Here is a 24,157-nt window from a genome sequence, read left to right as displayed (position 1 = left end):
AGTTGACTTTGCAAAAGCCATTAATTCTGAAAGAATATCTGAACTCAGTTCCATGTGTTTTTGGAATTTGCTAAGTTTTTCTTCTTGGCAATAAGAGACCAGCAAAGCAGTCATGTTTTATAATTTTACTTTAGTCAGAATTTTGTGGCTTTTTTTCTCTAAATGACAGCATAGTCATTTTGAATTACTAATTCCAGAGAAGTTGGCTGCTTAAGGAAGAAAAGTCATTGAGACTGAACTTGCCAACCCCTCTCCGTTGTAAATGACCCAGCTGATGAGCAGAGCATGTGCTGCTGCTAAAGCCAGGTCTCCACTTTTGCCCTTCTTTTCTAATTTCAACACTCATGATTTATATCAAGCTACCTCATTTTAGTATAAAATGTCCTCTTGATTTTTCTCATTATGCCATAACCTGAAGAACATACAGTTCCCGGAAGGTTGAATTGGAACCAGAACTCTGTTAATCACAGATGACATACTTACTCTTTTGGGAACAGTGGAAAGCAGGTCCAGGCCAGAAGATTTGCTCTGTGGGTGGCAGAGTCAATCCCAAACACTTTTATAATGAGCATGGATTCTCTTGGAAGTGACTTTATCTCAAGAGGAAAATTGATTCTGAAAAGCAAAAGAAGTATCCAATTTAATCATGATTTTACAAACATTTTCTTGCAATTATTTGTGGAAAATATTTGAGAATTTGAATTGAGATATCCCCTTGAAAAATTTACTGAGATATAAAAGATAACGATACTCAAGAAGTAATAATTTTACTTGTTAAAATTGTGACACATAGAGTCATTTAGCATAACCTGCTTCTCATACAATATTGTAAGCACATAGGAGAGACTGGTTAAGTTCATCTTAGGGAGTGAATAACTAGAAGTGGACCTTGGTTGTTGTCGTTGTCATTGTTATTGTTGGTGGTGTGGGGTGTGGTGTTGGGGTGTGTGTGTGTGTGTGTGTGTGTGTGTGTGTGTGTGTGTGTGTGGCGATGGCACACCATATGGTTTCTGGGGATCAAACTCAAGTCATCAGGCTTTTAGAAAATACCCTTAACCAATGAACCATGTTGCCAGCCCAAGAAAACATGAATCTTTCAGGCTGGCCTACAAAGAGATGGGGTTTCAGAAAACCATTCCAGGGGTTGGGGATTTAGCTCAGTGGTAGAGCGCTCGCCTAGCAAGCACAAGGTCCTGGGTTCGATCCTCAACTTCAAAAAAAAAAAAAAAAGAAAGAAAGAAAACCATTCCAAGAAGGGAAAAGTACATAATACACATCATGGGGAAGAGAGGAGGATTCTTGTGAATTAAAATATTTCCTGCTAGGGCAGGAGAGAGGCTCATTAAGGCTCGAGAATCTAATGAAATCAAGTTTAGAAAACTCAGCAAATTTGAAGTTTAAGAAAAAGTCATGAGATTCACAAGGTTACAAGCTGCAAAGAGTTGCTGGGAAAAGAATGCTCTTTGCCTGGAAGAGCTGCCTGTTTCTGGAGCTGGAGCTCAAGAGATGTGTTCTTTTCTGATTACCCTGTTGTCAGTTGTCAGTGCTGGGGTGGGCTTTACAGCATCCTCCTGTTGAGTTACCTATGCTTCTATAATTAGCCCTATAAGCCGATTAGCTCACCAATTAGATTTGGGTAGAGTTGTGTTTTGGTATATCACTAGTTACATATCTGGGTGAATACATGTATGCCACACCTCTCCAGGAAAAGTCAAGCAACACACAGACTAGGAAATATGAATAAAAAGATTAGTTGTGCCTGAGAAATACTGATCATTCACAGTGGCTGTTATAAAAAGATGAAGTCAAGTTTAAAGAAGTGGAGGATGATACAATTAGAAGAATATGTGCTCCTTAATTCTTAAGAACTTTGAGTAACAATTACAGAAATTTGAACTCTTTTCCCAATGGCAAAAGAGAATTCTCGAAAGAAAATGTTGAAAGTATAAAGAGTTATTTATGACTTTAAATTTGGAGTGAGCTGGGACCCAGGAATTTGGGAGATGATCAGAGAACACAAACACATACATCTGCTGGATATATTGCACTAGAGATGCTCTGAGCTCAGGTCCTGGATGGCACTGGGTTTGGGGGGGGGAATGGGGTTCAAGAATGATGAAACACCATTCATCTGGCAAAGAGTTTATTAGAGAGCTGGGCAGCAGAGGGCAGTGTATTGAGCTGGCAGGAAGCCCTAGCTGGTTCTGAAGAACAGTGTGTCCTTGTTCGGGGAGAGCAGAGATTTGTCTTTAGAGTCCCTTACACAGATTGGAGAGGGTGTACTATGGGGAAACAGGTCCACGATTGATTGATAACACTAGGCTACATTCAGCTGCAGCACATATGTGTAAAGAAGTACCTCGGGGTGATAATGGAGCAACTCACACTCACAGAACCAGATGAGGTATTTTAGAGGGACGATGGGTAAAAGAAATTTGACCGACAGTAAAAAAGGATAGCGAGAAACAGATGGTGAGTTCTAGTTTCTACACTGTAGTATAGCAGATAGTTTAACTTATAGGAAACAGGGAAGAGGATCCTGGGATTGAAGCAATGAAATGTAGTTTTAGTATATGATGTCATATAGTACGTTAATAGCAACTGTGAGCTACCAACAAATAAGCTGCACATGGGAAGGATGAATCAACCCCCCCCCCCCTTTGGGACCAGAAAGTGTGTGTGTTGGAAAATTGGCCCTGCTGGTTAATAAGATGCTTCTCATTCAACAATTGACTCCACCTTCCTAAACCTTGTTTTCCTTATCCATGAAACTACTGTGGCATGACACAATGGGTGGCACATGGAAGGTTGCATTTTTCACTCTGTTCTTTATTTTTCAGTCACACAATAATTTATATTAACTGTTGTGTCCTTAGGATTTTGATTTATGAAAATGTTCCTTTTTGGAGAAAGAAAACACAATTCTAATAAAAGTCAGGGGAGCATGACTGGAGGAAAGACAATGGTGATGGGAATCTACGTTTCAAAATGAACAAAATTCAGACTTATTAAAACATTGCATATTTTGGTGTCTAAGTATTTTTCACTTATATGATTTCACAGTTTCCATATTCATTCAAATGTTTCTGAGCTTAAAAGAATCTCTGAAATGACACAAAATGTTGACTATAATGTAGAAGGTACAGTAATTTCTTGAATGTTCTTTTATCTATATTGACTCTATATTACAATTCCATTTTTCTGTTCTGTGATGGAAACTATAATCTTATTCCATTTTTCACATAACCTAGAAAGTTCTTTTTCCTCAGAAGAGCTGGTTTTTCCTATATAAATTGAGCTTTTCACATTAAGAATGATAAAAATGGAGATATTACAGTTGATGGTTGCTGCCAATCTCCATTCGTTCACTTTCAGAAAATCCAATTCTAGGAAAGAGAACATGCATGCTAAATAGTGCTCCGTTCGTCTTCTGAATATGTATGGACCACATTCACTGGAATATTGTTTCTGTTTTTAAACTTCTCCATGACTACTTAAAAACAAAAGAATGAACATTTTAGTGTGGAAAAAAAGAAACATACTTTATACAATACTGCAATAAAGGCTAAAGAGTTGACTCAGTAGTTAAGAGCACTTGCTATTCTTCCAGGGGATCAGATGCCCAGCACACGTCAGGTGGCTCACAACTTCCTGCAACTGCAGCTTCCAAGGATCTGACATCTTCTTCTGGCCTCTATGGGCACCCCTCACATATAAGGCATATACTCTTACAAACACATGTACATGCATAAAAATAAAAATAAATCATTTAGAAAGTAAAAATGGGTTGTCATTATTTTCTGTCTTTTATGTAAGATACTTTTTGCAAACCAGAGAGAGTTTGGTGCTTAGCATTAAAGTCTAGCAATGAAATGTACTTTCAACTCCAGTGTAACAAATACATGCTAATAAAGTACATAAAACTGTTATTGAATTCTAGGGAAATGAAATGTATTTTTGTTGTTGTTGTTGTTTTCGTTTTTGTTTTTTGAGACAGGGTTTCTCTGTGTAGCTTTGCGCCTTTCCTGGAACTTACTTGGTAGCCCAGGCTGGCCTTGAACTCACAGAGATCCACCTGGCTCTGCCTCCTGAGTGCTGGGATTAAAGGCGTGCGCTACCACCGCCTGGCGAAATGTAAATATGTTTAATGAAAGCAAAATGAAAAATGATTCTAGGTTGAAATACCTAACTCTATTGGAAGAATGCAAGGATCTCTTATAGAAAAATAACACTTGAGCAGTTTAAAGAAAATAAATACATTAATACAATTTTCAAGAACACTAATGAGTTCTTAACTAGACTTTTATTTTTTCTCTTGAGGTGAAAGTGAATTTGATTTTTGGAAATAACCAGAAATGAGTTTTAGTCAAATTGAATGAATAATTTTATCAATTAACCAGGTTAATAACATTTTAAATAAGCCCTTGGTTACACAAAAATCATCAATTAACTAATAACTCTTACTGAACTTTTTTTCTACATTGTGCTTTTTTAGCTGATGGATCACGAAAATTTCTTTCTTTTTTTTTTTAAAAAAAAGCAAACCAAACCAAACACAAAGTAATCTATATCACTTAGAAGATGCCACACAGAATTCAAAATAACACATCCATTTGAGAGAAGTTCAGAGTTCAGGCCAAGCAGTGAAAGAAAAGGTGGACATCCAAAGTGCAGAAAGGGTAAACTGAGGAGAAGGAAGTCAGCAGGTGTTTGCAAGGTGGCTGGAGAGAAGCAACACATTTCTGACCCAAGAGAACCTCTAGCGAAGTGTGATCTCTGTTCTTTGCAGGGTAGATCTGATTCAGAGTCTAGCAAGGTGTAGAGTCAGGGACTAGGGTTGATCCTAGAAGTGAAGACACAGGGGTATGTAGAGGCCAAGATCAGACAGCCAGTGCTCTTTTACTAAATGATTTGGATTTTGGTTTAAATGAACTGTAAAGACAATGGAGAATTTTACAAATAGAACTAATTCTGAATACTAAAATGGAGCAGACAATGGAAGTTGCATCTTTGGCAAAAATAATTAGGAATCTTTTTGTTTGTTTGTTTGTTTGTTTGTTTTTTGTTTGTTTGTTTGTTTTTTTGAGACAGGGTTTCTCTGTGTAGCATTGCGCCTTTCCTAGAACTCGCTTTGTAGACCAGGCTGGCCTCAAAATCACAGAAATCCATCTGTGTCTGCCTCCCGAGTGCTGGGATTAAAGGCATGCGCCACCACCGCCCGGCTAAGAATTAGGAATCTTAAACAAAGAAGGGATCCTGGTGAATGTAAAGCCACAGAGTAATTTGAGTTTCATGTGGAGTGGGGAGGATCCTGTTGTATGTGGGGAAACAGAAGGCTGAACACACTGTCTTGGACACAGACTCAATAGCCTGTGCCAGCACTATGGTCAGATAGATGCTGTTACCTAACCACACCCTCAGACTCCTAGAAGCCATATACTTTCAATGAGTTAGATTAATTCTAAGAGGCGAATTGTCTTCCAAAGCTGGGCCTGGTGAAAGCTCTGAGAGACACGAGGAGGCACATTGTATTTGGCAGGTTGAGAATGCTGATCTCAGAGAAGCTTTAGATACCACACAGAGCCAGCAGCAGGAGTAGAGAGAGTTGCTTCTGGAAACTTGACAATGCCATGGAGGGGGCGGTAAGCCCAAGAAGTTGAGCAAGAGGGCTTGTGTTGTGGGTGGCAAAGGAAGGGGTTCAGGGATAGCGTCAAGAAAGTAGCTAAGGGACTGGAGATATGACTCAGCAGTTGGGGATCACTGGCTGCTTTTACAAAGGACTGGGGTTCAATTCCCAGTACTTGCATGGTGGCTCACAACCATCTGAGGGGATCCAGTGCCTTTTGGCCTCTATGAGCATTACATGCACATGGCACACATACGTACATTCAGGCAACCACTCCCACACACAGAATAAAAATAAATTAATCTTAAAAAAAAAGATCAGGTGCTTGACCTTGGGATTCAATAATGGTCACTGGAGGAGGAAACAGGGCCCTGCCCCACCTAATTAGGAATACATTCACATAACACGCATGCACATAGGTGCTTATCCCCCCACCCTCATTGACTATTTTAACAAATATACAACTGACTTATGTGAGAAGAGAGACCACATATGATCAGGTGATTTCTTTCTTCTTAGGTGAAACCATCTCAGTTAAAATTCAGGCTATTCCTGGTCTCTGGTATGGGAATGAACAATAGTGCCTCTCCTATTTATAATTTTCCCTGCTTCTCAATTCAGTCATATGGATGAAAAGGTTGGTTAAGATTTTCAATGGACTGTAAGTCTGTTGAATGAACAGTCTGTTTATCTACTGTACTTCTCTACTTTCCATACCATCAGATCAGTTAACTAGCAGCCAGATTCATTCTCTCTCTCTCTCTCTCTCTCTCTCTCTCTCTCTCTCTCTCTCTCTCTCTCTCTCTCTCTTAGTGTGTGTGTGTCTGTCTGTCTCTCTCTCATTGTGTGTGTGTGTGTGTGTCTGTCTGTCTCTCTCTCATTGTGTGTGTGTGTGTCTGTCTGTCTGTCTGTTTCTCTGTCTCTCTCACACACACAATATGGTCTGTTAAAAATACAATAAGGGCCGAATTTTCTTAGCTAGCCAGCACAGCCAGAATAAAGATTGAACTTACATTTCATTCCAGTTGACCAAAAGAAAGAATGATTTTGTGACTGGCATGGATCTGCAGCTTTTCACTTGGCACAGCTTCTTCCCAGCATATGTGAGCCAGCAGGAAAATGAAAATACTTTGTAGCTGAAAAGAAACATTGATCCAATAAGCACAACACATGGAAGGAGATAGTTTCCTAAAAGGGTCAATTATTGTTATTGTCAAAGTCAAACGATAAAAAAATACAGTTACTTGTGTAAAGTGTGCTTTAAAAATCACTATAAAAATTTATGTTGGATATGTGAGAAAGACTGCAGAATGGGCAGCCCCATGGCTCTTCGTGCCTATGGAGACACCAGTTCAACCACACACTGACCAGTTTTCTCTGGAAAATTGAAACCTATTGTGAAGGTTTTATACCTAGATTGCAAGAGCAGTTACATCAAAGCAGGCATGGAAATTCACAAGATTCAGCTCCAGCCACTCCTCACCTGCCTCCTCATCTGTTGGAGGTGGCAATGCGGGTGGAGGATGGGGGGGGGGAGAGAACAAAACCCGGATATCCCCTCAAGAGGGATAGAAAAGGCTGTAATTTACGTCTAATGGAACAGAGACACAAGCATTGTTTTCACTCTTGTGTGCATTTAAATACTCATAAGAGAAGATACAAAACTAGGGGCTGCCGAGAACACAGAATAAAGGCAACAGTCTTGTTTTGTGTGGCGTTTGTTGTCCCTGTGTTTTGTTTTGTTTCTGAGACACTGTCTCACTCTGTAATCCAGGGTAGCCTGGCATTCACTACGTAGTCCAGGCTGGCATGAAGCTCGATGTGATCTTCTTGTCTCAGCTGCTCAAGCCTGGACTATAAGTCCCAAGCACCATAAAAATCTGCTTTTTGAAAACATAATTATTTTTATAAGCACACATTTATTGTACAAAGCAGTGGTTTCTTTGTGCTGTGTTCATGCAGGCATACTGTGTATTTTAGCTACATTTCATTTCCTGCTGCCCTTCTTCCACCTCTTCTTCCCTTTGATCTCAAAATAATTGCTTTTACTTTTATGTCCCATGCCCCCAGTTTTCCTGTCAGAGTCTACATATGATACCAAACATGCTATATTTGTCTGGTCTGTTTCGCTTAATCTGATCTCTGACTTTGTTCTTTTCATTCTTATTTATGGGGCACTAATACTCTATTGTGTTTAAATAGACTATTTTATGATGTTTATGTAGTTGACTAGCTGATTGCATAAATTGGCTGTGGTGTAGAGCTTCCTTCCACAAGGGTGTGTGAGTGTTCACATAGTAGGTTCCTTGGGGAATAGTAGAGATCTATAGCAGTCCACTTGTGCATATATGAGGATTCTAAAAAGTGAGTTCCAACCTGTCTAGGCTAATCCACATTCTCACCAGCAGTGTACAAAGCGTTGTATTTCATCACATCCCTCCAGTGATTGTGCAGTTTTTCTCCTTGGTGATAGTTCCGACTGGGGTGAGACAGAATCCCAATACAATTTTGATCTGCATTTCCTTGACATAAAGGCTGAAGACATTCAACAGTCTTTGTGCATTTTGTTTTTCTGTTCTCATATGCATTTAAAGGTTTTTTAAAAATATATTATTGTGAATAATGACATTGAGATTTGGATGGGGATTTCATTGAATCTAGAGACAGTTTTTGGAAATATGGCCAATTTCCTTCAACACTAATCTAGCCAGACTGAGTTGGGAGAACTTTTTTGTGTTCTGGGGTCCTGCTCAGTATCTTTCCTGAGCATGTATGATTTTTCTCTGGAGAACTCCTTCGCACATTTGCTTGGGTTGTCCAGGAAGTGGAAAGTTTTTTTTTCTCCTTCTACTTCTATCTTAATGAGCTTGGTAGTGTCATTTAGTAATGCTCCTGTTTTCAGAACTGAGTCCCCGTTCTTCTTTGCTGTTTGTGATTAGATCTGAGTTTCCATTGCTTTCCTCAGGGTGTTTAAGCACAAGCTCATATTGTCTGCAAATAGATAATTGGCTTATTTTCCTAATTGGATTCTGTTTTATTTTTTTCTCTTGCCTTATTTCTCTGGTTATGACCCCAAACATCATTTTTCAAAAAATGCTAAGATTAGATATCTTTGTTTCTCCCCAGAAGTCCCGCCTATCCTTTCCTGCCTAATTATTGGCAATTTAGTTCCTTATTAAACCAATCATAAAGTACTTTAGCAGAGACACATCTTCACGGTGTACAAAAACATTGTTCCATGACAGTTCCATGCCTCCTTTGTGCCACAGCATGCTGTCTTTGTCACTATGGCCTAGTTGCATACTTTGAGCTCTTGTGTCGTGAAACCTCTGAGACTGTTCTTTCTGCTTAGTACTCCCATGGCTTTCCTTTGTGTTTCCTGTGAAATTTACGGCATTTCTTTCTAGTTCTGTGAAGAATGTCATTAGAATTTTGAAGAGGATTGCACTGAACTATGGATTACTTTTGCTATTGTTCATGTTCACATTATTGATTTTTAAAATCTAGAAGCATAGAATTTCTTTCTAGAGTCTTCTCCATTTTTTTACATTAATATCTTAAAGGTCCCACCTCATTTATCAGTTTTATTTCTAGTTACTTTTTTTGAAGCTTCTTTGAATAGGATATGTTCCCTAATTTTTTTTCTCAGCTAATTCAACACTGCTATGTATGTAAGTTTCTGATTTTTGTATTTTAACTTTATAATCCATAACTTTCCTGATTGTTCATCAGATTTAAATGTTTTCTGGTTGATCCCATAAAATATTTTATGTATCAAGCCATGATGCATATCATTTACAAATAAAGATATCAAGATGGTCAGGTAACTTCTGCCCTCAAGTCTCTTTATTTTAGCTTTCATTAAGTTTTGACCTTGATCCATCAAAGTGATCTTGAATTCTGTTTGCCAGTATTTCATTGAGAAATTTTGCATCTGTGTTCATCAGGAAACTTGACATGGATTTCTAATTTTTTATTGTGTGTTTATATCACACAGTTACCTGGGTAACCCTGACTTTAGAGGATTTCCTTCCCTTTCTATTTCATGGAGCAATTGGAGAAGGGCTGGAATTAAGTCTCTCTTCAATATTTGGTTGACTTCATCAGTGAATCTGTATAGTTTCAGGCTTTAATTTATGAGGAGATTTTTTATTACTGATTTGATCTCATTGCTTGCCATGGGTCTTTTTAAATTTCTTGTATACTCTCATTTTAGTTTTGGCATGTAATAGGTATGGAGAAATGTGTCTGTTTGTGCTAAGTATTCCAATGTTTGGATGTAAATTTTCAAAGTATTCCCTCCTGAGTCTACTCAAAGAAGACATTTCTCATCTCCAATTAATTAATTAATTGTAACACGAATTTCTAAATAGTCTTATTAAATATAAAACTCAGGAGCCAGGTGTTCGGATGAATTCTGAAAGACCAGAGAAGCAGAACAAGCCACACTAGCCTCACCTCACCAACTTTTCAGCTGATTCTGTTTCCTCAAACTGGAAGCCTCTGAGTCCTCATCTGAATGGATCTCAGCTGAACTACTGCTAAAAGCCTATAAGCTTAAAAAGCCTAAAGTTCCTCATCCTTGTGCCTTATATACCTTTTTGCTTTCTGTCATCATTTCCTGGGGATTAAAGGCGTGTGTTTCCATGCCTGGCTGTTTCTAGTGTAGCCTTGAACTCACAGAGATCCAAATGAATCTCTGCCTCTGGAATGCTAGGATAAAGGCATGTGCTTCCACTGCCTAACCTCTATGTTTAATATAGTGGCTGTTCTGTTCTATGACCCCCAGATGAGTTTATTGGGGTGTGCAATATATCAACCACAATTAATTATCTCATGGTTGGCTAGGGTTTTGTCAATATTGTTACCCTTTTCCAAGAAACAACTCATAGTTTAATTAATTGTATATATTTTTTTTTAGTTTCTTTTATAAAATTTTTTTAGTTTCTATTTCATTATTTCCTGCCCTAGTCTCTACTGGTTTTTTTCTGTCTACTCTAGTTTTAGTAGTAGTACTTTGTGAAATTAATTTGGCAGAGTTAGGGTTGGTTCTTGTTTAAAGGTCTAGCATAATCCTGCAGTGAATCTGAAAGACATGGGCTTGAATTAGCCCAAATTGACTTCTTTTTCTTCCAAACCCAGCAGTAAATAAATGGGAAAACTTCTGAACCCTTGGATTCTCTCTGGGGATAGAAATTCCTTAATTCATGAACTTTAAAAACTACTCAAATGCTGTGGGATGACTTTCTGTACACTGTGAATGTGTGTTGCTCTCATTAGTTGATAAATAAAGTTGCTTAGCCAATGGCAAGGCAGAATGAGATTTGAGGGCATGTTCAAACTGAAGACTGAGACAAAGAAGGGCGGAGTCAGAAGATATCAGCTTGCTGCCCAAGGATCAACAAGATGGCAGCAGACTGGTAATGCCATGGCTACATGGCAACATATTGATTAATAGAAATGGGTTAACTTAAGATGAAAGAGCTAGTTAGCAAGAAGTCTGAGCCATAGGCCATAGAGTTTGCAATTTATATAAGCCTCTGTGTGTTTACTTGGGACCAAGTGGGACACAGGAAAACTTCTAACTACACACAAATTTACACACACACACACACACACACACACACACACACAGTTGATTTTGTTTTTACTTAATCACACTGTAGAGAAAAGAGTGAGAGCTATATTGTGAAGGTTATCTTTATTTTTTGGTCACTTGAAGGTTCCTTGTATACTTGTATCCCCAAATTATGTCCTGTGGAATTTAGTATATTTATATACTTTGTTACTTGTATTAGCATATTAGTATAGCATTCTCTATTCTTTTCCTTTTAATTCAATGGTCATTTACTTCCTGAGAGAAATACATTGATATCACACATTTCAATAGCCCCATCAAACTCTCCCTGTATTTCTGTCAACTTTGGCACTTATTTTATCTTTAGGGTCAACTTAATATTTTATATTTTTAATATTTTAATAGCACATTATATATACATATATATGGTTATTAAACTTAGAATAGTACTCTCTATATGTATGTACATATGATTTTTAAACTTAGAATCCATTTCTTAGTGTGCTCACAGTATTCATATTGCTTGGCATGGCAATATGAAAATTTGAGATTATAAATGAAGTTTTAGTGACATTCATGAAAGACAGTCTGCTCACATACCTTTTGACGGCAAAGGTTACATGACAAGGAGCCTCTATGAATCTCTCTGATGTGCCTTGTAAGGAGAGAGTCCTCTCACTAAGAAGCAATTTCAGCTTGCTAATGTGTTTGGAGTCTTCATAATTACAAATGTCAAAATATTTACACATGAATATAATGTATTATATAATATACATTATTATGCACATAATGCATTTATGCATAATTGCACTGGCATTCTAATTACCATAGCAAGGTAAGCATTGTATCTTGAGAATGACTGAAGAGATTAAAAATATTTTTTGCCCTCTACCTAGCTCAGGGACTATTAACATTTGATAGCTTTTAGAAGAGGAAGAGTCAATTTTCTTTAAGTGTGTGGCCCCTAGTACATGGACCATTTTTCCAGAGTAGTTCCCATATCCAAGAGTATTTGGGTAATACAACTCGCATACACCTATAATCCCTGCACTCTGGAGGCAGAGGCAGGTGGATCTTTGCAAGTTCAAGACCAGCCTGGTCTACATAATGAGACCTTCTCAAAAAACTATAAACACACACACACACACACACACACACACACACAGAGAGAGAGAGAGAGAGAGAGAGAGAGAGAGAGAGAGAGAGAGACTGAGAGACAGAGAGACACATACAAAGAAAGAGATGAGAGGGAGAAAAAGAGAACAAAAGTTGTGGTTAGGCAAGTAGGGATGGTTCTGGAACGATTGTGAGATGAGGTGAAAATGATCAAAATACATTGTATTAGATCTCAAGGAATTAACAGAATATTATTAAAATAATATTCTTGGACTTCTTAATGCAATCCCAATCTATAATGTGGTTCCGTATTTCTCTTATTATTACTAGCAATGGCTCTTGATACTTTCTGGTCAACTATTCTTCTACTGGCTCTAATTATTCTGGACTGCTTTTCACTGGTCCAATACTTACCATAGTATCTTCTTTGCTTCCAGAGGCTCATGTGTCACTTTTCTTTTATAATCAACACTTGTTCATTTTCTAGCTCAGCTTATTCCTGACCTCAGCTCTCCTGACCCATATAACTATTTCATACATCAAATGACTTACAATTCTTTTTAAATTGTTTTATTCATTTTTTTATTAAGAGATTTTTCTATTCCTTTTACATACCAACCACAGATTCCCATCCTCTCTCCTCCCATCCCCCAGCCTTCACAGGAAAGATCCACCAAGACGAAAGTTTCAATTCTGAACATTTATGCCCCCAATACAAGGGCACCCACTTATGTAAAAGAAACATTACTAAAGCTTAAATTACACATCAAACATCACATATTAATAGTGGCTTACAATTCGATTCAAAGAAGTTTATGTAGACACTTCCAGTAAATATTTATTGAATATATATTGTACATTAAGAAATGTTTGGATTATTGTATAGATATTGTACAAAGCAATTTGTGAAAAATTAATAATTTGCAATTATGAAGATAATTATTATGCAATATATGCATGTATAAGCAGATAAAGTTTGTTATTATTGAGACACAGGCATCTTCAATATGTAACAATGATGAGCTTAAAAGAAAACTTTTATTCCATATTATGACAGCTTGGTTACAAATATGAACGGGACTCATCTAGACCTACCCAGAAGTATTCAGCTAAGTCCCCCCTACATTTCTGACCCTCAGAGTGTGAGATCTTAGTCTTTTGTATTACATTGGTAAATTTGGGAGAAATTTGAAAAGTAAAAGTCAATACCTACGTCATCAGGGAAATTTACAAATATGCAGTTTGTCAGCATTTCATTAGAAGTTTGGCTGGCTCTGAATTCCTAAAGAGAAAAGTGCTGGGTCTTTTTCTGGGGACAGCCTCCAATCTCTAGTCTTAATTTGTTCCTCTAGTGAATAAATGCACAGTTTTGTTTAATATACTAAAGTTCTCACTTATTATAACAGTTCTTTTGTAGAAAAACATTATTTCGTATCTATAATAATATGTACATGCATGCATAACTGTCTTCATGTAGCAATGTTATATATGTTAAAATATGCTGAATCAATTTAGAGTGCATACGAGTGATTTGCAGAGAAAAATGAAGGAAAGTTAAATAGCTTGTATTTATACAAATACACGCTATGATCAAATCTATAGTATACATTCACTCACATGCATAGATGTGTTAATCTATAGATGACATATGCTACATGTACATTTATGTATCAATAGACACACAAATACATATGTATGTATGTATGCGGTATATATATAGCTTTAGTTGTATTTATCAAGTTTCAGAGAATTCCATATGAATTAAAAGGTATATTTACTTATAACTAGAAAATTATTCACTAGAATCACATGCAATTACACAGCATTCTTTTAAAATTCTTCATAAAATCAAGACAGGAAATGCATGATGGTAACATTAGGTCAATACTAAAGAAATGTATGAATTCTGTTTTCCCTTCCGATCACATACATCTTTCATAAGTATGTACACATTTTCTTGCACGCACACACACACCCCTTCCTCCCAAGGCTCAAGGATCTCCCAGGAAGAAGAGGAAGAAAGACTGTGAGAGCCAAAGGTGGCAGAAAAAGGAAACTTTTCCGGATAAAACATGGGAGATGCACATAGGAACTCAAAGCGCTTGTGACGACACGCACAAGATGTGCAAAAGCTCAAGCCAGACAAAGTTCCAGCTCATAGAGGGGAGATGTGCATGAAGCCTCACCATTTATCTAGTCACTATTGTTCACTGGAAGCTGCTGGGAGAAGGGGAGTTTATTTCTTTAAAGATGAGGCCCTTGCAGGTCAACCGTCCTCCAGCAGATGGCCACTACCAGTCAGTATGTGAGCAGCCAGACTGGATCAGATTTATAAAAAGAAACGAAAACATGAAATTGGGTGAGCACAGAAGGGAGTGGATATGGGAAGGGTTGTAGAAGCAGGAGTGAATATGATCATTCCAATGTATGGAATTCTCAAAGAATTAATAAAAATATATGAATCCTAAAATTAGTTGTTTTAGCTTTTCTTTCTGGTGTCAAATGCTATAGGTATAGTATTTTCATTAACAATTGATTTAATTAATTTTAATTAAGTTAATCAATGTCCTCCTCTATATTCAATCGACAAAGAATTTAAATTATACAATGTTAATATAAGTATGCTTTCTAGAAAATATTACATAAATATAGTTAACTTTAAACTCAGCGGTATTCCATGAATAATTGTGAAAATAAAATAATCCATTGGTAATCCTTGCTTTGTTAAGATACTAATCTGACAAAGTGTCTGTACTACTCACAACCTTATAGAGACCAGAGAACTTGGCTATCCTTATCTATAAATTACATACTCTTAGTGCCTGTGCATGCACTTTCTCTCCTCCATATCCTATTAATTATTATTAATCATTTAAACTAAATCATGAAAAATAAAATTTTAGAGAATCCACTAACCAGGACGAACACTGTCTATTTCATAATGAGGCATTACTGTAGCCATTATTTTAATATGGTGAAGGGAGAATGAATACCCACCTGGAATTTAACTTTTATTAAGTGATATTAGGATGAAAAGTAAATCTGCACCAATTGATTTTCCAACATTTTATGACATATTTGCCTCTTCAAGTGAGAACAAAACTAATTATACTCAAGAGGGAATTGTGAAAATTCTCTGCCTCTCACCTGTGTGCCCAAGGCTCTGGAACATTGTGTAGGGTACACACTGTGAAGTTCAGGTGGGAGTGGAGCCCAGCGTGGATGCAGGAGGCCCCTCCAGGTGTGTGCACAGGCTGGAAATCTGTACAAAAGCTACTGCAGTACATTTCAATTAGTTGATAGATGGACCTTGATAGTTCAGCTGTCACTTGCTCTATGAAGCCTAGGGGAGTAAAGTATAGAGATGGGATGTCTATGAAGGGTCATATTTCTCATAAGCCATCAATTGTAGCTTTGAAATATCTTATAATGAAATTTAAATAAAATTTAATTAAAACAACCCTTACTAACTGAAGCCAATTAGCCATCTGGGCCTCTGGAGGCAGCCTGGTATGGCTGCTGGTAGATCATCTATCTACACACTTCCATATCTTTAGCAATACAGATTTTGAAAATATAACCTTTTAGTTACAAACTGGAGGCTCTTTTTATGATTAACTTAATATGCCAATCGATTGAAATTTGCAATCAATTATCTTCTGGTTTATAAATTTTCTAAAGTTAACTTTAAGAAAAGGATTATATTTTCAAAATGGTTTAACATTACTTCAAATTCTATCTAAAAGATTTGTTTATCATTGGGCTGAACACTCATCACCAGTCTTGGATGAAATAAAAAGATTGTCATTGTGAGCATCAGTTTTAACTGTTAACTTTATACCATCTACAGTCATCTGAGGAGAGAGTGCCAGGAAGGGGTTCTCTAGGTTGGACTGGCCTGAGGCTTGTTACCGGATGTAGGAACTCCCAGCCCTTTGTGGGTGACTCCATTCCCTAGGCTGGTTATCTGGAACTATATAAGATGGAAGAAAGCTAGATGAAAGCAAGCAAGCAAGAATCCGTGAGATTTTCTCTCTCTGCTCTTGACTATGGATGTGATACTTTAAATTTCTGCTTTGACTTTCTCTAAATAATGAACTGTAACTTTGAATTGAAAGCCAAATAAACCCTTTGGTTTCTAAGTTGCTTTTTTGTTAGGATATTTTGTCCTAATCCCTTAAATGAAACAAGGGTAGTGATAGAGGAAGAAAAAAGATTAATCAGCTAATAATTTTCCTAGAGTAGCAAAGGAATTGTTGAGGGGACAGAGCAGCACATCCTTAGATCCTTCTTAGTGTCTGCTGTGACAGGATTCAAGCACACTCCGAGTCATGTCACTTAGAGAAACACACGCAACTTCCTCCAAAGTCGCTTCTGAAACACAAGTTGCTTCTTGGCTTCCAGTTGTTTTGAAAAGAATTTGACACAAAGAGCTAGCTTTTTTCTTGAGTAGTCTGCACTGTACCAGTGTTAGAGTATGTAGGCTCCCCAGGATGGAAACCAGCTTCAGCATGGCGCTTCTTCCCACATCCTGTCCCCCAGCAATTCTGGCCACAATTAAGCATTCTTTGTTGTTGCTCAACACATGCTATTATTCACTTAGTTATTCATAAATGCACACAAAATTTATGATAGACAAATTGTGCTTATTTGTCTCATTTCTTAAATGGTGCCCATTTTTGCAACAGCCTGGGGGAAGATGAACAAAGAGAAAAGGCTCTGTAATTAAATTTCTCTGAGAAATCATCATGGGAATTAATGAAGCAGAAGCAAAAGGAAGCATTATAATAGTCCTAAAAGAAGGCCTGTCAGACCCTGGAGGCCACCCAACAGGGATTTTTCCTGAACCATGGGTGGCAGAAATTTGGAAGTTTCTAGAAACATCTTGTTTCCTCTTTGCAAATTCTTCTGTTGGTTCTTTGGAGCAAGAAGCACAAACTTCTTGTCGATAACTCCCAATCTTGTGAAGGTGTGCCAGTGAATACGTGTCTAACATTATTGATCTGTCCTCAGGTTTGTATTCTTTAGAACCTGAATTATTCAGATACTTATCACATATCTTATCTTTGATACTTTGATAATTATATACTCTTCACTGTTAGTGCAGAAAGAAAGTTCTGCATTATTATTTGCTTCTTTGAGGTTGCTTACTAATATGTCCCAAAGTACTCTGTGTTTCCAGAACTCTGGATGAAGAATCCGTTTCAAGTGCATCATCAGAGGCTGCAGGGATGGCTCAGTTAGCAAATACCTGCTATAAGGGCGGGAAAACCCAAGATGAACTTCTCAGGGCTCATATTAAAAGCTAGACATGGGGGCTAGAGAGATGGCTCAGTGGTTAAGAACACTAGATGCTCTTACAGAGGACATGGATTCAATTCTAGCACCCACATGGCAGCTCACAGCAGTCTGTAACTCCAGCTACTCTCTTTTGGCCTCCATGGGCACCATTCATATCAACAATACATTCAGGCATACACCCATACATAGAAAAGAAAAGAAAAGAAAAGAAAAGAAAAGAAAAGAAAAATTAACAAAAGGCTTGACACAGTGGTTTGCATATGTAATCTCTGCACTTGGAGGCAGAAATTGATGTTTTCCTGAAATTTGCTCTGTAGTAATCCAGGTAAACTCCAGCTATAGTAAGAGATCTGCCTCAAAAATTCATGAGGGGTATAATTAAGGAAGACTCCTGATGGTGACCTCTGGCCTCTAAGCACATGTGCATGTGCACATACACCTGCACACATATACATATACAACAGCGACATCATCAAATTATTTTGTGAATCAAGACCTTGGCCTTGGTGGAAAAATATGGTGAAATAATATTATCACACCTATATTTTTCTCTGAGAAAAGAATTACAATGTTAATTTATTTGTAAAGCAAATATATTAATTGAAATCTGTTGTGATTTGTTATGGAGTATAAACCTTCGGACACATTGCTCTTCATTTTGTGTGTGTGTGTGTGTGTGTGTGTGTGTGTGTAATCTCATATTCTAATACCCTGAGGGATGTCAGGGAAGAGACCTCATTACACCACTCACAATAGGAAAGGGGTGGGGGTCATCATATCTGTGCCTGTGCTCTCCACATACAATCATACCAATCTGTGCCAGGAATATTTGAGGCAGGCAGTGTCTCTTCTATCCCTCCATGTCCTAGAGTCTTCTGATCATCCCTTTTGCACTAGCTCCAGTGTTTTCTCCATCCTCTCCATCACCTTCTATGATGACACATGAAGGTAATTCTAATATCATTGAATGTAGTGTGAATCTTAAAAGTTCTTATTAATAAAAACAAACTCAAGGCCAGTTATTGGGGTTAATGTTGGAAGATCAGAGAAACAGAACAAGCCACAGCTTCCTCACCTCACCAATTCCTCAACTGATCCTGTTCCCTCAGACTGGAAGCTTCTGAGTCCTCATCCAAATGGGTCTCAGCTGAACTGCTGTTCAAAAACCTAAAAGCTTAACCAACTATAGTTCCTCATCCTCACGCCTTAAATACCTTTCTGCCTCCTGCCATTACTTCCTGGGATTAAAGGCATGCATCACCATGCTTGGCTATATCCTTGAACACAGAGAGATCCAGGCAGATCTCAGCCTCTGGAATCCTAGGATTAAAGGCATGTGCTACCACTGCCAACCTCTATGTTTAATATAGTAGCTGTTCTGTTCTCTGACCCCAGATAAGTTTATTAGAGTACACAATATTTCGGGGAACACAATACCACCACAATTGAACAACTCTTTCCAACTGTTGGTCTCAAAATTGAGACGGTGTGTTTCTCATGCAACTCTCAGCCAGAAAAATTAACTGTGTGGAAGGTGGGTTGTTTTAAATACTTCTCAAAGTTGCCTGTGCATTCAGTGTTATCAGTTGTTAGTTATGTTGTCCCTGGAAGGTGCTCAGGTGTTCTTCTTCCAAAGATCATCTCCCTGTGCAAATATAACAACCTCAAACCCACAATATCCTATTGTGTGCCTATTAAGACAACTGATGATTCAAGAGCTCAGAAGTGGTAGAGCTGATGTTGGAATCCAGATCTTCTGATCTGAAAGTAGACCCTGCTCTGAAGCACGTAAACACACATCCACTCTTTACACAAGTGGGAAAGTCCCCTTCAACTTTCAAATTCATCATCCCAGGTTCTCAGTGAGTCCTAATTCAGAACCCAGTCCTTCTCCCTGGTCTACCAGCTGGTTTTTCAAACACAGCTTGAGTTTACATTTCAAATGACTTTGGAGATCAACACTTGTAACTTTTCTCACAACAAAATCTAATTCATAATAAATGTTTTGTTTTTTTCAGCATCCTTGGATGGTTAGAAGAACAAGTCTTGAATTTCACCACTTGGGTAGCAGAAGCAAAGAGATCTCTGGGAGTTCAAGGGCAGACTGATTTTCATTGTGAGTCCCAGCAGGACTACAGAGTGCAGATACCAATCTATCAGTCTAAAAAAAAAAAAAGAAAGAAAGAACAAAAACAAACAATCCCTTTCATTGTTAGGGATCTCTACTTTTCTCATTTTATTTAAAAAAAACACAATAAAGGTTTAAATAATACCCTCTTTTTTTACTCTCTTGTAAATTTATCACTTTCATCAGTAGAAAGGACCTTAAGGTCTGAGTAGGCAACTTTTCCCCTTGTCATGAGGATGTGTGTTACCACAGTACTTAGATGGGTAATTGAAATAAAAAAGTGAGGGATTATAAGACTCATATTCTTTGTTCCCTTGTTTTTTCAAATGTTTGAATGTATATTTTCATTACCTTTTTTTGAAGTCTCTGATTTCTGATGAAAATTCTAAAAAAAAAATGAAGAAGTATATGTGTTACTATTCAGAAAATCATCAAACCAGTCCAAACCCAACACACTACAATTTCACTGAGATGAGAAATTGGTAAAAATATTTATCAGTATTATTTACCTGTGTGGGTTATTTGATTTTTTAAAGAGAGATTGCTCAAATTAGCTGAGCTTTTCATTATCAGAGAACTCTGCAGACCTTGTCTAAGCTCTGACTCTCACCCATGACGGGAAATAATCTTCTGTTAGAAGTACATTTCAAACTCTTCTTGTTCACCTTCTACCTTTTACTATTAGCAAACTTCCAGACACAAGTTTTGGGGATCATCCTAAAGAGGTCCAGATGAAGTAGGAAAAGAATCATATAGATTCTCCACCAGGTGTTGCACGAATCTTAAAAGGTCTTATTAATAAAAACAAACCTGGAACAAGGTATTGGGGTGAATGCTGGGAGATCAGAGAAACAGAACAAGCCATAGCTTCCTCACCCCACCAATCCCTCGGCTGATCCATTTCCTAAGACTGGAAGCCTCTGTATCCTCATCCAGAATGAATCTCAGCTGAACTGTTGTTCAAAAGCCTAAAAGCTTAACCTATTATAGTTCCTCGTCCTCATGCCTTAAATACCTTTCTGTCTCTTGCCATTACTTCCTGGGATTAAAGGCTTGAGTCACCATGCTTGGCTGTTTCTAGTGTGGCCTTGAACTCACAGAGATCCAGGTGGATCTCTGCCTCTGGAATCCTAGGATTAAAAGCATGTGCTACCACTGCCAACCTCTATGTTTAATATAGTAGCTGTTCTGTTCTCTGACCCCAGATAAGTTTATTAGAGTGCACAATATTTTGGGGAACACAATACCACCATAACCAGGTCTTATTTCTCTCCTTTTTAAGAGTATTAATTAACTCACAGTTGAACACAGAACATATATTAAATAATATCACAAATAAAAACCACAATCTAAAATTTTATTGTTTTCATTCTTTTCTTTGTTATTTATATTCATGTCCACAACATGATGACTGTATTTATGTGAGTGTAAATCCACAGCTGGCTTGAGGCTTGCTGGTTCTAATTTCATTACCATGAAAACTATACATTGTGACTCACAGGCCTACTAAAAATTATATTTCAGCATAAAGGAAAGTTCAAGTTTCTAATATTCATTCTAAATGACAAAACTTTTGGAAGACTGAAAAATAACTATTTTGCATATGAGATCTTGATACATTGACCATGCTTGAATCATACTCCTGGACTCCTGCTCTTCTCCTGCCTCAGCTCTTTTGGTAGTTGAGACAAGAATGAATTACCATCCAAGTCATTTTTTCTTTAATTAAAAATATTAAAGTTTGCCTATAAGGAAGTCAATTAATTTAAAAGCACATTTATTAAGTAAATAAACTAGGGAATAGCTGTTTTCTTGTATCAAAGAACTTCTGGAGGGTTCCTTTAGAAAATGAATATTTCTACTATAGCAAAATATAATTAAATTTGAATGCAACCTTTTAGTTCAAGATGACATTTTATGAACTGCAGAAGCCCTTGTGTTAGGTAAACATTTTACTAGAATGTAGCATCAATCACTAGTCCCCACAACTCCAGGTAATATCTTCATCCTGCCCAGGTGGGCCAGACTATTGAGCTGTTAGCCTAGCTTGACTAGAATTCAATTTATTCAGAAAGGTACACATGTATTATAAAATCACCATGACATCCACCTACAGCACAATAGGGAAGAACATATTTTCTACTTTATGCTTCAGTTTTCTGGAGTATTTTACAAAAATATAATAAATGAGTTTCTGAAATACAACTTGAAAGCTAAAGACTGCTTCCAATCTTAAGTGGGAGCATACAGGAGGATAGAAGTATATTTATAATTTAATTCTTTGTTTTGCCAAACTTTCATTTATTAGATACTTAATTACTTCCCTACATGGCAGGAAATAGTGTCTTGCAAAGAAAACCGAAAATTAAGCCAAGAAGAAAGCAAAGCATCTCAAATTTGAGAGTTGCTGGCAGAGACTTGGACCCCTCTGTGTTTGTTATCTCAGCTTCATGGAGGGTGGACAGGTTGGTTCCTGTTGACTTTTTAATTGTAATTGGTTACTGCACAAGTCATGCAAAATTCATTTAGTATTTTGTGCCAGTATTATTCTATATGTCGGCTCACACATAAGATAGGATGGAAAACTGATAGGCAGGACCAGTGCATACAGCATGGAAACAGTGAACTTTAAAGTCTGTAAAAAATAATTAGGATCTTGGGGTTGCGGCAGAGATGACTGAACTATCTATTATTAAATAAATTAAAGCTCTCAATTCTCAACCTTCCTTGTTTCTGTCCACTTAAATCATTTCTTTCATGACAATATGTGACTATACGAGTTCAGTTGCAAAGAAAAAAATCACACATTTAGTGCATAAACATACAAGGACTATAAGGCATAAAGACAAGCTTTGCTTGAGCATAATTGCTCATGGCATTCCCAGGAAATAGCCAATTTTTCCATAAAGGATTCTTTTAGCTTCAGATTTACTGAGAAGTTGGGTGTCCTGGAGAAAATTTTACGGTTGATTTTTAGGGGTTTTAGGAAATGACTCCTTGGGAGATCAGACATTGTATTCCTTAGAGAAATTTAATATCATGTGAAGTTCATGTTCATCAAAAAATTTAAATCCAGCCTAATGGTCTCCACAGAGAAGACACATGTCTATACTTCCATATCTAATCTGCTGTGACAAAGGTCCATGTTTGTCATAAAGCTACTAATTAATGGCCATGAGATGATGGGGTCAGGGATGGGGCTTGTATGATGTAAAGCCTCCATGCCAACCTTGGGAGAAAGACTCAAAGCTACTACAGGAATTATTCTCATCACCTTTGGGTGTTAACAATTATTCTGATTGAAAGTTCCACCATTGAAAATCAGAAAAGTTAATGAATTTCCCACAATCTGATTCAGATAGGAAATAGGAGAGTTTTGATCCTGACCACATTTGCAACACTATAAGATCATGTTTTGTTATCAGCTCTAAATGCTTGTAACGTCTCCAAAGTGTGATAACTAAAAAGATATGAAATATTCATTGAGCTAATTCTCACTGGTTTGGCATTCTGACTTGATATCATTTTAGTGGAAGTGAAGTATCAAGTATGTAGAAATATTTTTTTTCAGAATATATGGGTGGCATGCTTTTCAAGACCACAGTATTATTTGATTTTGTCCTGACACAGAGGAGAACAATATAATCAAATTAAATGTAGGCCCATCATATTTCTCACCTTATTGTCTCATGTGGAGACTATAGTTCTTAGTATCTATATAAAATAAGGCTTACAGACTACATACTTATTTCATTTGCTTCTGTCTAGTGGTGTGATGGTAGTGGTGACTATTCACTTGACACAATCTGAGAGATTAGATTCACTTAGGAGGTAAGCCTATGAGGGAATATATAGGTTATTCTAGCCTTTGAGCACAGGGACTATCTTGGTTGCATTAATTGAAGTGAGAACTCCTACTTCAGACGGTACCATTCCCTGGCTGGGATTCTGAACTACATAAACAGAGAAAGGGAGCTGAGCAGTAACATGTGTTCATTGCTCTCTTCTTCCTGACTTCAAAGGCAATATGCCAGCTACTTCCAGCTCCTGATGCCTCAAGTCCCCTGTGATGATGATGGTCCCTTGAGATGATGGTGGTCCCCTTTGATGACACTTCCTTCCTTCCTTCTTTTCTTCCTTCCTCCCTCCCTCCCTCCCTCCCTCCCTCCCTCCCTTCCTTCCTTCCTTCCTTCCTTCCTTCCTTCCTACGCTTTTGTCACACACTCTGCCACAGACACAGGAAAGTGACTCAATAAACGGGGAAGTAAAGGAATGGGTGTCTTCACTAAGGAAATCTCAGAACAAAAATCACTCTTAAACATTAAATTTGGGGATTATTGATTATCTTACACATGACTGTTTTTCAGATATTTTAGTTTTTAGCTGATGTTTATTTTTAGCACATTTG

General features: G+C 37.5%; 1 protein-coding gene across 1 annotated transcript in view; it reads right to left on the bottom strand.

The window, feature by feature from the left end:
* Pik3c2g (phosphatidylinositol-4-phosphate 3-kinase catalytic subunit type 2 gamma) overlaps nucleotides 1-24,157 on the bottom strand; it is a 324,912-nt gene that overhangs the window by 242,445 nt on the left and 58,310 nt on the right. Inside the window, exons 10-13 of the mRNA XM_036182431.1 lie at nucleotides 20,101-20,134; nucleotides 15,468-15,663; nucleotides 6,640-6,762; nucleotides 484-615 (exon numbers count right to left, since the gene is read on the bottom strand). Coding sequence (XP_036038324.1) covers nucleotides 484-615; nucleotides 6,640-6,762; nucleotides 15,468-15,663; nucleotides 20,101-20,134 — 485 coding nt within the window. The remainder of the gene's footprint in view (nucleotides 1-483; nucleotides 616-6,639; nucleotides 6,763-15,467; nucleotides 15,664-20,100; nucleotides 20,135-24,157) is intronic.

The sequence above is a fragment of the Onychomys torridus genome, chromosome 3, assembly GCF_903995425.1.
Source record: "Onychomys torridus chromosome 3, mOncTor1.1, whole genome shotgun sequence".
NCBI classification, from domain to species: domain Eukaryota; kingdom Metazoa; phylum Chordata; class Mammalia; order Rodentia; family Cricetidae; genus Onychomys; species Onychomys torridus.
The sequence above is the reverse complement of the archived record's forward strand: the minus strand, read 5'-3'. Positions and strand labels throughout refer to the sequence as shown.